The sequence below is a fragment of the Marmota monax genome, unplaced genomic scaffold, assembly GCF_021218885.2.
Source record: "Marmota monax isolate L192 unplaced genomic scaffold, Marmota_monax_Labrador192_F-V1.1 WCK01_AAM20220418_F8-fsc00022, whole genome shotgun sequence".
NCBI classification, from domain to species: domain Eukaryota; kingdom Metazoa; phylum Chordata; class Mammalia; order Rodentia; family Sciuridae; genus Marmota; species Marmota monax.
In genome coordinates, this window is record NW_026695215.1 from 24,403,820 (window position 1) to 24,418,606 (window position 14,787).

A 14,787-nucleotide genomic window follows, 5' to 3' on the forward strand; every position below is an offset into this window, starting at 1 on the left:
ACTTTTTAACGTTTTGGCGTTTTTTTCCTACAGGTCTTTCTTTTTTCTTTCTATCCCATCTGTCCTATTCTGTATGTATTAATGGTCAAGAGCAGGCACTGTGGAAACAGACTCGGAGTTCAAGTTCTAACTTGGTCTCTTATTAAGTTTGTGGTTCTTGGGAAAGCTATTTCAATCTTTTTTGTGCCTTAGTTTCCCTATCTGTAAAATAGAGATAAAATATCCATTTAATTGTTTATTGTGAAGACAAAGTAAATTCACAAATGTAGTAGTGCCTGATATATAAGTGCTATGTATAATATTACTTCTTAATTTAATTTATTGTTTTTAAAACTTTTCTAGTAACATTTTAAGCATATCTAAATGTCATTAAATTCTTTGAAATCATAATTTAATAGATCTAAATTATTCCATTGTATAATTTTATCAGTTCATTTAAGCCTTATTGAAAGTTTATATTATTTTTATTTTTAATCATGTTAAAAGATAGTCTTTTACATATTTATTTAATTAAGTAAAATACTTAGGTATTTAAGTAGAGTCATGTGCTGCTTAATGGAGTTACATTCTGAGAAATGCACCCTTAGGTGATTTCATCATTTTCAGATGGGTGTACATATGCAAACTAAGGGGCATCTGTAATGTCACAAGGTGATATAATCCTGTGGGACTACTGCATAAGTTGTTGATTAAAACATTATTTTTGGCATATGATTGCATTTATTTTTGTTTATTTTCTTAGGATAGATTAAATATTTTAATTATTGAGTTAAAGAATACTAATATGTTTTTAAAACTTTTGTCACATTTTACAAGTTTTTCAAAAAGATTATGTCACTTTCCACTCCCATCAACATTAAATGTTGCCCATCCTTGCAGCAAAGGAATAGGCTTTCCTTAAGTTGTGCTTGTTGGAAGGATAAAATGATAATGGGGTTATATTTGACATGTATTTCTCTGCTTACCTATCAAATTGGAAAATTTTTTTCTTATTTTATGTTTTTTAACTCATTATTTTGACCCTTTTTTTCTGATGGAGTTATTTATGTGTGTTGATTTTTTTTGTCTTTTATATATACACATAATGAACATTAACTTTTTATCATCTTAAAGGCACATACTTCTCTCAGTTTGTTTTAACTTGATGATATTTGTTTTTATAGACTTTCTTAAATCAAATTTTATGTAGTCAACTTATATGATCTTTTGCTCAGTGATTCTTTTTTTTTTTTTGCTTTTATACTTTTTCCCATTCCAGAATTAAATCAATCTGTTGTATGCTTTTCTTCTTCTTGCTTTATTTTGGAAATTTGCTGGTTTAATTGTGTTTTTTTTTTGGCGAATAAAATCTAAATTTTATTTTCTTAGTAAGTAAGCCAGGTTCTCCAATAGTATTTATCAAACACTTTGTTTTGGTTTGTGAAGTTTTCTTTATCACCTGTTGTGTTCTTCTATTAGGGTCACTTTTTTGGGTATACACTCTATTCCATAGATCTTCCTATTTTGAACACATATTGTACACATGTTATATTTACATTATTATATAATCAATATTAGTATCTGGTAAAGTAAATTTCCAGATGTTGTTTCTTCATTTCCATATATGTTTAAGCTTATTGTACATTTCAGCTAGTCAAGTTTCTAAATGACCCACTGCTGGAATTTTCGGTAGTATTTTTCTTTTTATTAAAGGAAACATTTCTGAAATTACTTTTTGTCACAAGGGAAATATACTTTTGTAAGTTATCTAGTTTATTCAAAATATATAATGTAATATATGGAAGGCAGTAGTTGTGATTTACAGAGGCACTACCCAGGTTTGTGTTTGGGGACTTTTGTCTTCAGATGATTTCTTACCAGTATTTCTAAATAATATTTTCATAATACTGTTTTCAGTATTATAAACTTTCAATGCTATCTCTTGAATTTTTTTCTATGCCAGATGAAGATTGAACTGACTCCTAACCATGCCTTGATTTCTCTTCCCTTGTCAGTTTTTGAATTGTCAGTTGATTATTATCTTCCAGAGTGCTTTAGTTTTGTTTATTGTTGTTATAACGTTATGTAATTCAGACTAGTCTTATTGCCCTACTTTCAATTTGTACTACAAGAGGATTAATGCCTTCTTTTCTTTCTCTCCAGTTGACTTCTCAATAGCAATTTCATTGTCATAGGATAATATTTACCTTCTGTTTTGTAATCATAGTAACATCTTTTGTGCTTTGTGTAGACTGAGTCTAAAGGTTGAGGACAAAGTTTACATGATTATGAATGTAATTTTTTTGAATGTAGAGCCAAGTAGTATATTTATTTCACCACGGTCCGAGTTCCAAGAACCTTCCCTAACTTGAGCTTGTGTGTAGCAATGTCAGTAGATTATACTATTTTCCCTCTTTCTGTGACTATATTACACATTTTAATTTATTTAATGTTAAGTTTCTTTTATTTGTCCAGGAGTTTTAGATTCCTTTGTCTTCCTTTTTTAGAGAAAAATAATATACTATCTTCATATTTATAATATTTAGCTTCATTCTTAACGATTTTATTTGTTGCTTATAATCTATTTCACTTTTTTTCTTCATGACATTCTTGAAGTTTATTGGCTTTTATTTATAATTTGGGATGACTGAGTTCTGGGTTTTTGTTAGCATCATCTTTTTTCCCCCCTGGAATTCCTAGCTTACATCTACCATTGTTCACATTTTCCATCTTCTTTATTTCACTGGAATTTATCCTCAAACATTTTTTAGGAAGGATTGCATGAGAAATAAACCTCTGTAGTCCTTGCATGTCTTGAAATGACTTAACTTTTTGTTTTCTTATTTGACAGTTTGAGTATAGAATTGCTTTCATAACTTTGAAGGTCTTGCTCTGTTGTCTTCTAGCTTCCATTGATGCTGAAGATCATCTGATGGCAGTCTGATTCTTATTCCTTTTTAGGAGACCTATATTTTCCTTTTTGTAAGTTTTTAGGATCTTTGCATTTTCTTGATGTCCCAGAATTTCTTGGTGATTTGCTTTGGTATGGGTCTTTTTCATTTATTATGCTGGGTAGGAAGTGCAGTGTTTTTTCCTGAGTTGTTGATCAATATATTTGGCTTTTGATTAATTTTAATGTTTTATATAGTGATAATGTATACTTTCAGGTATTGAGTAATTATGTAATGTTGCTCTTCATTTTCAGGTGTTGCTGCCTATGTTGGCTGGCAAAGCTCCTCGATTCTCAAGCCCCTGCTGCAACAAGGTCTCAGTGATGCTGAGGAATTTGTTATTGTGAAAGCTCTTAATGCACTTACCTGTATGTGCCAGTTAGGACTACTACAAAAACCCCATGTCTATGAATTTGCCAGTGATATTGGTGAGTTTCTGTTTTGAAAACTTAGAATGGGAAAATCAGGGTATGGGAATAATTTCATAAAATTTCTATTGTAACTTTATCATTGTAACTTTATTATTTTAAGTATTGATTGTGTGTGTATGTGTACATTTATGCATGCATGTATGCAAGAGACAGGTGGACTTATTTCCTTCATCTCAGGTTGGGAAGTATTGTTTTGTTTTCATCAGTTGTTAAATCTTTGTGACCATTGAAAAAACTCAGTGTTTATTATTATTTTTTTAAACATGATATGCATAAGGTGTTTACTATTCTGAAGATTAAGTGTATTTTGGGTTGTAGCTCAGTGGTAGAGCACATGCTTAGGAGTTATGAGGCCCTAAGTTCAATCCCCAGTACCAAAACAAAATAACCCCAAAACACCTTAGTCCAGTACGAAAACAAAATAACCCCCAAACACCTTAGTTTTAGGGCACTTGACCATTATTCAAGTTGACCACTGGATGTGAAAGATTGTTTATGACATCTGTTCTTGCATTGTTTGGTAGTAAACAATTCATAGTATTGAAAGTACTATTAGTAATTTTATGAACCAATGGAAGGAATTTATTCCTTGAGCTTTATACAAGGATCTGTTTTTCTCAAACTTTGAAAATGCAGAATTATAGCAAACAAATACATATGGCAAATGCTAAAATTAAGAATATCTTGAATTTTTAATGGTATTATCACTTTAAGAAAGAAAGCAATGTAATATTGCCAGTAGGCTTTGTGTATTGAGAGGACATGTAATCTTAGAAAATTTCCTTTTTACATACGATACTTAATTTCTGCAGAATGATTTGGCAGGGAAAATTGGTGGAAAGTCAGACCTGGCAAAAGGTAAAATTTTCTTCTTTTTAAAAACTGAGTAGTATTTCATTGTCTTTATCCATTCAGTCTTCAATAGACACAGGCTAATTCTCTCTCTTTGTTATTGTGAGAATGTTGCAGTAAATATTGGAGTGCAGATATATCTACAAAGGTGCTGTCCTAATTTCCTTTGATGATAGTTTACTTTGATAGATCATAGGTAGTTCACTTTGTTTTTGAGTACCCTTCTTACTGTTCTCCATAGTGACTGTTCTCATTTACATTCTCACCAACAGTGTACAGGTGATCCTTTTTTTGTACATCTTGATCAGATTGTCTTTTGTGTTTTTGATAGTTAACCATACTGACATGTGAGGTTATACCTCTTTGTTGGTTTGATTTGCATTTCCCTAATTAGTGACAGTGAACATATTTTTCATATTTCTGTTGACTATTTGTATGTATTCTTTTGAGAAATGTTTACTTTGGTCTTTTGGCTCTGGGTTATGCCTAGGTCCTGGGTTGTTGGGTTTGGGCCTGGCTGTGGGCCTAGGCCTGAGCCTGAGTCTAGGTCTGTAGAGGGTAGCCTGATGCTGGGGTCTTTTGGGGTGGATATGGAGTCTGAATCCATGGAGGTGGGCCTGGGCCCTGGGTCCATAATGACTGACCTAGAGGCTGAGACTGCAAGGGTATGCATGGAACCTGGGTTTCAATCTACTTTCTTTTTCTTTCACTCCCATTCCACCTCCTCTCCCTTCTCCCTTTCTCTCTCCCTCTTGTGGTGCTGTATCACTGAGATTACACTCCCAGCCTATCTCAGTCTGTTTTCTGTTGCTGTAATTGAATACCAAAGGCACAGTAATTTATTTATTTTTTTAAAGAGGCTTATTTACTTTGTGGTTCTGGACATCTAAGAGCATGGTGCCAGTATCTGCTTGGCATATGGTGATGAGGATCTTTCTGCCAGATCATGACATGGTAGAAGGCATCACATGGTAAGGCAGAGCAATCTCGTTCAGGCCTTCCCTACTTATAAATCCATAGCCTCATTGGATTAAGGTCCCACCCTTATGGCCTAATTAAACCTTTATTATTTCCTAGAGGCTCCACCTCCAAATACCATAGTTGAATTAAGTTTCTACCCTGTTAATAATTGACAGTGATTATTCAATTTTAATATGAGTTTTGGTGGAGACATTTGAACCATAGCACTGGTTTCTCACTGGGGTAAGCCTGGTGCTGTGGTCCCTGGCAAAGCTGGATGCTCACTTAACTCTACTTCCACTTAAAAGGTATCACTCCAGGCTGTGCTTCCCAGGCTTTGAATAAGGTAATGTAACAATGTCCTTTCTACCCTCTTCAGTAAATCTTTTCTTATTTTTGTGCTTATACTCAAGTGCTGCAATCTCTCACCTAGATTCTTTGGCTTTCATATATTTCCTATATGAATAGTTGTTAAATAGATTTTTCTGCAAGAGGGTGAAAGCTGAACTGTCTTATTCTACCATTTTGCTTACATCACTGCTTTAGAGGTTTTTTTTAAAAAAATTTTTTAGATGTTGATGGACCTTTATTTTTTTCATTTATTTATATGCGGTGCTGAGAATTGAACCCAATGCCTCACACATGGTAGGCAAGTGCTCTACCACTGAGCCACAACTCCAGCCCCCTGTAGTGATTTTTAAAGGGAAAGATAATGATGTTCTTGACAGAGATTATTATGATTTCTTTGGCAGCTCTTTAAAAAGCTATGTTATTCTCACTTAGATGTAAATACTGTCTTCTTCTTGTGCTTGTCTTCAGTGAATTAGAATATGTGGAATAGAGAAAAGATTAAATACTTTGGTTTATAAGAAATTCTTTTGATCGAGGCTTCTTGTTTTTTGAGTATTTGACATGGTCTAGTATTGATATAATAATGTTGTATGTGGGACAACTGCAAAAATCTCAGTAAATACTTAAATAAATGTATCATGCATCTATGAGTTGTATGGGTGGTTCTGCTTCAGGCTATGCATCTCTAGATTGTCTTAGGTGAGTGTGATCCATCTGTCTCTTTATGTGGCCCTGGTTATAATGATTGTGGCTACCTAGGTTATATTCTTATGATGATATCAAAAACAAGAGAAGGAATCCTAGCTAAGCAGCACATTTCAAGTTTCCCTCTGGACTAATGTTTGGTAGCATGCATTGGCCAAAGCAAGCAAGATGATAGAGCTGAAAGAGCAAGGGACTAGAAGGTATGCTTGCATACCCTAAGTGCATACACATTGCATATGTATGGTTAAGACTTGAGATCAATAATTTAGTGTGACACAGTGCCCAACTTCTGTCATGCAATTATGGTTTTAGATACTTTCTGGAGGTTTATGATTTTTTCAGTTTTCATTTCCCCTCTTTGTCAGAGGGAAAATACCAGCCCTCCCTTGTTTGATGGTTCACAGATTGTAGGTTTATAAAATAACAAAACTTTTTGTGAATTTAGAAGAAATGGAAATGAGAGAACTTAGGAGAGGGATCTTAAATGAATCTTTTCTAATTCCTCTTTTACTTAAGTATTAGCAACATGTAGTGCTATTTATTTATAAATGTAAATTTCTTATGGAATAAATATTCTGTAAATAAATATCTTTGCACAATCATAGCCAGTGAAATTTTTTTGCACTTAGAAGTTTGAATTTTATTCTAAATCAGGTTAGTCTAATTTTGATTAGTTGAAATCATTAATTTTATGTTTAATACATAAAAGGGATGAAAAGACATTGATTTAATTTTCTGATTTATTTTATTTTGTAGTTTTTAAGAATGGGCATGATGTTTTCTACCTTTTTAGTTTCCATTCATGATGTTTTGTGAATGAAATTATGAATTATGTGTTAGGTTTATTCAAACCCCTGCATTTAAAAATAATTCCAGATAGATCAAATTAGTCCCTTAATTGTAAGGCTGTGGCTTGCAGAAGAAAAGCTTCCCAGTTTCTCTGCTTCTTGTATGAAAGATACTGTGTCCTTGATCTTTTGTGGGAGTTTAATTGGAAGAGTTAATCATTTGCTTTATGTTGTTAAGACTTTATGTCTGGGGTCAGTATTTGTTAATCTAGTGTTATAAGTGAGTAGGTGACCATACATCTTCAGCTCTGGCTAAAAAGTGGAAATGTAAGAAATGTAAAATTCTCAGAAAATAGGTAACTTTTTATTCTTTAATGGTATTGCTTATCTCTGTGGTAAGGGGATATTATAATAATAACTATGCATTCAGTTGATTGAGTTTATGCACAGCTGAATTGAGTATGTGACGAAATCTTATAGTAACATTGTGGTTATGTGGGTAATAATCTCTATGGAATTTGTTATAAGTCAAGAATTTGTCCTGATTGTTTGAAACTATTTGTGAAACTGCTTTGATATATAACTTTTTTTTTCTTCTTTAGCCCCTTTCCTATGTCATCCTAATCTATGGATACGCTATGGTGCCGTGGGATTTATCACAGTGGTAGCCCATCAAATAAGTACAGCTGATGTCTACTGTAAACTGATGCCTTATCTTGATCCATATATTACCCAACCAATAATACAGGTATACATGTTCTAATTTGGAGTCAATCTTCCTTACAAAAATGTGTCTCTTAAAAATAAAAAGACTAGACTGATTTCTTCTTCTTTTCTTAGTTTTTAAAAATTTAAGTTGGACTATAACATCTTCATACTCCTTTTAAGCTAGTTAATGTTCACGGACCAAGCAACCTTGATAGCTGAGGAAAGTTCAAGATAATCTTATGTCACACATAATATAGTGTGCAGTAGTTCATGCTTTATTTTCTTTACATAATGTAAAATATGTGTTCTTAAAGTGAAAAGTATAACTGATTTCAGTCAAGTTATCATTTATAATAAATTAGTATGTGTGTTGTCTTTCTCTTTCTCTCTCTCTTTTTACCAGCACTAACTGGTTCTGGTTTCTTTTTTAAAAACCTAATAATGATTCCCTTCCCCTCCTTCTAGCCTTATTGTGTCTGGTGATAAACTTTGAATCTGTCATTAGTGCAAAGCAAATTTTTTTGATTATCAGTGTTTATATCATTCATCTTGTTGGGCAGCTAACTATAAAAATAGATATCTAACTTGAATAGAATACTGAAGGATGAGTCTGGCTGTTAAAGCATCCTACTTTTACTAAAACTCCATCTTCCATTTGGAAATTTACGTGCTTCTCTGGTTTGTTATGTTTTTATATCAGTGAGTCTTTCCTTTGGTTGAAAAAAGTGACATTGGATATACTCTGTCAAATAGGAATCTTTGGCTGTGCTGTGTCGTCAGTTTTATTTTCAGATTCATCCATTTCTGGGGATCATCATTCTTTATTTCATAGAGTTTGTAGAATTGTTTTTCAATTTGTGTATATATAAGAGCAATTTGTATATTTGGAAGATGGTTAACACTACTAGTAAGTATGCCTTTTCATTTTGGATATTTATTTATGCTCTCTTGGAAATCAGGGATAGAGGTGCCTACTCCTTTTCATGAGTTATTCTATTTATTTTATTACTGTTTTATATTTTGAAAGCAGGGATCAGGAATAGAGAGTAAGATTATCCATTTGCTACATAAATCTTTCCTTTTTACAGTTTGGATTAGACAAAAGATAACCTTTAGTGCAAGTTTCCACTGACCAACTCATTAGCTAATTGAATAAATCTAAAAAAGATCCTTTTTGGTTAATGTTAGTAATGCTAATCATTTTTATTATATGCATCAACAAGGAATTTTTTTTTAATTTTTAGTTGTAGATGGACACAATATATATATATTTATTTATTTTTATGTGGTGCTGAGAATGGAACCCAGGGCCTCACGCGAGCGAGGCAAGCGCTCTACCACTCAGCTACAGCCCCAGCCCCGGAAAATATTCTTAGTGATAATAAAAGGAAGAATTTTATGATATCTATGGAGAGAGCATATAAGAAATATTAATTAAGTGGTTGAATCTGTTGGGAAAATGTGGAAACTGAAGGGAAGACCTGTGGTTACTTATCATCTCTGGTTTTGCATTTATGTGTTAGACCTCTGAACTGCAGGTGTTTTTTAGATCTAGAAAGTATTCTGTCATGTTTGGATCTAGAAAAGGTTCTTTTGACTTTCTGAAAAATTTTGGCATGGATATTTATTATTAGTCTTTGAGCATGATAGACAGAGGTGTATTTCAGTGGTAATAGAGAAAAGTAAGAAATACCTTAACCTTTAAAGCTCACTACTATTCTTTTTTCTTTTGCAAATATTGCAAATGTTGATATCTTTCATTTTCTTAGAAAATAAATACCTGTATTAGCTTACACAGGTTGTATTTAACTGAATCTGAAAATAAGTATTTTTCACTGATTCTTTCTATTCTTCTAATGTAGATTGAAAGAAAACTTGTCCTGCTCAGTGTTTTAAAAGAGCCAGTAAGTCGTTCTATATTTGATTATGCTTTGAGATCTAAAGATATTAGTAGCTTGTTCAGACATCTTCACATGCGTCAGAAGAAACGAAATGGGTCTCTACCTGACTGCCCTCCACCTGAAGATCCTGCCATAGCACAGCTTCTGAAGAAATTGCTCTCACAGGTTGTATCACCTTTCTGAAATCTTTTTTTTTAATTAAATACAAATTTAATAAAATCTTGAAGCATTCACTTAAATATTAAAAATGTTTTTGATTAGGTTACATCATAACAAATGAAAATAAATATGGCAAATATGCATTTGCTTTGGTACCTGTGCAGGTGACTCTAAGGCATTGGGTTGAACTAAATAAAGAGTTATAGGAAAACTATTAAGTTTCTTTTGTGATTATTGGCTAAGTAAATGAGAAAGTAAAAATAACCTTAGATTTAAGTAATATTCTTGATTTTGTTTTATATTTCACCAAAATATAGTGAAATCCAGTTAGAAGAAATATTTTAAAACATATACACAATATGTAAAAATTTCGTTTCTTTTCAGTCCACATTTTTATAAAGTTCTTATTGTATACAAAAAACTGAAATAACTTGGATTTAGAGTATATCTTTTAATAAATTGCTACATCCAAGCCTGTGAGTTTGGATCAATTAACTCTTTCTTAGAACTAGGAAGTAATCTTTATATTTTACTTGGATTTGGTAATACAGCTTTAGAAATATTAAGTCTATATTTAGCCTCCTCTTTTATGAGTGATGTGTGGGACCCAGAGGGTCAAGACAGAAATAAAAATGGTCAGAAGTAAGGCAGATACTGAGGAACTACGTTAATGATTATCTTTAATTCTGAAGAATGTTTTTGGAAAGAATATTTGTCAGTCATCTCTTGTCTAACAAGAAAAGAAGACGAGAAAATGCATTCATTTTCTAACTAATTGTCTTGGGTGAAAGGAGGGAGCAAAAAGAAGCAGGTCTCATGGCCTTTCTGTTTTCTGCTACCTGCTGTTTTCCCAGGCATTCCCACTACTGCTCTTGTCTCCATGCTAGCCCTTATTACTGAGTACCATGACAAAAGCACAACCATCCACTGGCTTCCATTCTTCTGAAATGTTGGGTGCTTGGTATATTTGTCATTTAGGCCTTCATTTGAGTGGACAAAAGAGGAAAAATAAACCTGTTTTATGTTGTTTCTGGTGATAACAACATTAGAAGATTCATAGCATTAGAAGATTCATAAACATTAGAAGACTATACTCTGTTCAAGGGACAGGCATTGCTAGTAGAAGGGAGAGCAGGATCTTCTGGGATCCTCAGAAGAAACAACAGCAGAGCAACACTAGCTTCCATTTTTGGGAAGACCTGCTGTAGTTGTGCATTTCATATTTTGTGACCTAAAAACAAACTTGAACAACTTATTATCCCTGTATTATAGATGAAGAAACTGAGACACAAAGTAGTTAACTTGCCTGTGTTTGCGCAGTACAATAAGTTTCAAAATTGGCATTGGAACCTAAACCTGTCCAACTCCAAAGCACATGCTCCTACACTATTCCATGTTGTCTCTCATATAAGATAATCAGGACAGAAAGCTAAGATTGAGAAGCAAGCTTGGGTTTTGTATAGACTTTAGGATGAAATTCATGTGTAGATCATGTCCTCCAGCCCCTTGCAGGACTTTTTTTTTTTTAAACTTCATCCTTTTTGGTATCTATACTACCTAAATTTCTTAGGATTACTAGCAGAGGCTTAGAGCCATGGGAGCCCTTGGAGATAGGAATTGAATTATTGTTCCTAATGTCAAGGCTGTACAGATAATTTTTTTCAGCTTTTGCAAGCAGTAGCTCTATTCATAGTTTCGTTTTTATTTTGTTTTAACTTGGGGTTTAACAGTTTTTTGGACAGCTGTGTACTTGAAGTATATATGGGTAACATAGGCTTTTCTATCCTTGCATTGTTCCTATAGGAAAATATGTTCAGAGTTCCAGTTAATAGACTTAAAATACTTAAAATACACTTCTGGAACATCATTCTTATGGGAGTTGGACTCCAGATTTTCAGTAGGACTTACCATCAGGAGATGACACATGGCAGGGCTGATTTTAGTTAGAGCTCATCTACAAGAGCTTCCGGTTTTATTTGTATCCATTTAATCAGGTGCTAATAAAGAATTCAGAGTGATTTCATTGCTTGTGTAAGAAAATGAAATTTTTAACTTTTTAATGGATTTTTAATTTTAGTAAATTTGAGCAATATAAATACAAACATAGAATTGAAAAAGTATAAGAAGATATGTGATAAAATGTAAGTTTTCCTCCATTCCCTGACCCTCAGCCATCAGTTTCTTTCTCTGTTGATGTGAATTTTATGTGTTGGGTGCTGAATACCTTTATATAGTGTTGAGTTTGTTCTCTCATACAATCACTGGGAATTAGTTTCATCCTTTTAAAAACCTTACTTTTAAGCTTTGTTAGGCCAGGTTTAGAGCAAGCTTTAGTTGGCCAGGTTAGCCCAGCTACTGACAGTCTTTGTGAGCACGATGCTCTGTGTATATTATGTTCTTTCACTTCTGGCTGCTGAGAACATGGACTATTCCCAGCCCTGTGTTCTAGGAATCATTTGGCCTACTGTTCTTTCCTGTTGCTCTTTTTCTTCTCAGGTATCTTCATCACACACATATAGTTTTTGAAGCTCTTGCTCTGGGCAGATCCCTCTTCATTTCTCTGCCCCACAAATTTTAGCTTTTGTGGCGTTCTTGAAGTCTGACCTGTCTCTTGAACCAGATGTTTTGTACTCTTAATTTCTTTTCCAGAGCCATGGCCTGGAAACACTCCAGGCAGTATTCTGGAACAGTAATGGGACTCACCTTTATCTTGGAGATGCAGCCCTATTTTCCCATGCTTGAAAAATGTTGTTTCATATTTTTGTCCAGTTTTAAAGTTGTTTAAAGTGAGAAAGTAAATCTGGTCCCTGTTACTCCATCATGACTAGAAGCAGAAGTCTGTGGGTTGTTTATGGGCTTGTAGTAGTATTGCTCTGTAACTTGGGCTTAATCTCAGGTAGAACAAACTCTCTTGGCTTTATTTCTTATTCAAGATTGTCTTAGCTCTCCTTGGTCCTTTACATTTTCATATACATTTTCCATATGATATTTCATATCAGCTCTGTTGGTATATTGTTGATATTTCATTGAATTTATAGGAAAAAATTAACGTCTTAGCAGTATTGATTTTTTTCAGTTCCTAAACATGGTATATGTTTTCATATTACTAGGTCTTATTTAATTGGTCTCAGTAATGATGTATGTCTTATTTTGCAGAGTTTTATACATATTTTATTATAAATCTTTGGGTGTTTGATTTTTTTAAACTGGTATTTTTTTGTTTATAGTTCGCATATGAAAAATTTTTTATACAGACCTTATATCCAGCAAACTCATAAAACTTATTAGTTCTAATAGTTTGCTTATGTATTTCTTTTGAGTGTAACTTCTTAGTCACATAGTGTGTGAATATTCATTTTTTCCAGTTTAATGATTTTATTTGCCTTCTTTAAGTCACTGAGGAGATCTTTAATAGTATTAAACAGAATTGATGATAGTAGACATCCATGTTTCTCATCTCAGAGGGAAAGCTCTCAACATTATGCCAGTTAATGTGATTTTGCTACTGATTTAACTTTTATAATTATTTGTTTGTTTATTTGCTTATTTATTTGGTACTGGAAATTGAACTGTCATGCTCTCCTACTGAGCAATACCCTAGCCCTTCTTTAAAATTTTGAGATGGGTGTTGCTGCATTGCTGAGGCTAACCTCAAACTTGCAATCTTCCTGCCTCAGCCTCCAGGTCACTGGGATTATAGGCATGCACCACCATGACATGTTTTTTTGTTTTTTGTTTTATCTGTTTGGGTACCTGGGATTGAACCCAGGGTTTCTTAACTACTGAGCCATATCCCCAGTCCTTTATTAATTTTTTTTTAATTTTGAGACAAGGTCTTTTTAAATTGCTTAGGACCTTGCTAAGTTGCTGAGGCTACCTTTGAACTTGCAAACTTCCTGCCTCAGCCTCCCAAGTCACTGTGTCAAATGTCTTTTTTAAATATACTAAGATTATTGTATGGGTTTTCTCTTGTATTAATGTGCTAATATTTGGAATAAACATAATTGTGTCATTGTGTGTGTGTATATATGACTTTATTATACAAATCATAAATAATAACTATATAATCTATAATTTTGTAAAATGTTTTCATGTATATTGGATTTACTTTGCTGATACTTTATTAAGTATTTGTATATTTAGGGTCATGGACAACTTTATCCTATAGTTTTCCTTTCTTGAAATATTCTCTTCCCTCCCTCTAGTATTGGGGTTTGAATTCTGGGGTGCTCTGCCACTGAGCTTTATCCCCAGCCCTTTTTATTTATTAATTTGAGATGGGTTCTTGTTGAGAGCCACAGCCGAAGGGGCCCCAGCAAACTTTCAGACTGCCAGCTGATGATTGGCTCACAGCGGCCCCAGCAACTTCTAGCTGATTGGCTCCTCTGTGGTGATGCTCATTGGGCTGTTTCCCCGCCCTTTCAGACCACAGAGCTGCTCACTGGGGGACTTTTTTTGGCTCCGCCCATGCGACCCAGCCAATCGGCCTCAAGAGCAGGAGGAGTGGGGGAGGTGGAAAGGCTTGTGAGAAGCGGGTGGTGGCAGTTGGGCTCTGAGGGTTTTTCCTGAGGAGCTGTGTGGTGTGGTGTGTGGTTCTAAAAATAAAGTTCGTTTCTTTTGACAAGTGGCTCCTGAATTGTGCCCAGCCAGACTGCGGCAGGTTCTTGCTAAGTTGAACGGGCTGACCGCAAACTTGATTTCCTCTTCCCTCAGCCACCTGAGTTGCTGGGATTATGCTGTGTGCCATTGTATCTGCCTCTTTCTTGAAATATTCTTGTCTGCCGCTTCCCTCTCCTCTCCCAATGGTGCATTACTAACATTTTTCATTAAGATATAAATCACATACCATGCTTTTATGGTACACAATTCCTTGGTGTTTTAGTGTATTCACACAGTTGTGCAACCATCACCACTGTTAAATTCCAGAATATTTTCATCATCCCCAAAAGAAACCCCATGCCCATTAATCCTCATTCCACATTCTCCCCTCCCACTCTGCCCC

The 14,787-nt window shown here is 34.0% G+C and overlaps 1 protein-coding gene across 3 annotated transcripts in view; it reads left to right on the forward strand.

Moving 5' to 3' along the window:
• The window catches only part of Pik3r4 (phosphoinositide-3-kinase regulatory subunit 4), a 75,684-nt gene that overhangs the window by 20,335 nt on the left and 40,562 nt on the right, over positions 1–14,787 (forward strand). For all 3 annotated transcript variants that reach the window (XM_046431361.1, XM_046431360.2, XM_058574947.1), the window contains 3 exons: positions 3,185–3,358; positions 7,620–7,765; positions 9,588–9,791. In XM_046431361.1, the coding sequence (XP_046287317.1) occupies positions 3,185–3,358; positions 7,620–7,765; positions 9,588–9,791 (524 nt within the window). The remainder of the gene's footprint in view (positions 1–3,184; positions 3,359–7,619; positions 7,766–9,587; positions 9,792–14,787) is intronic.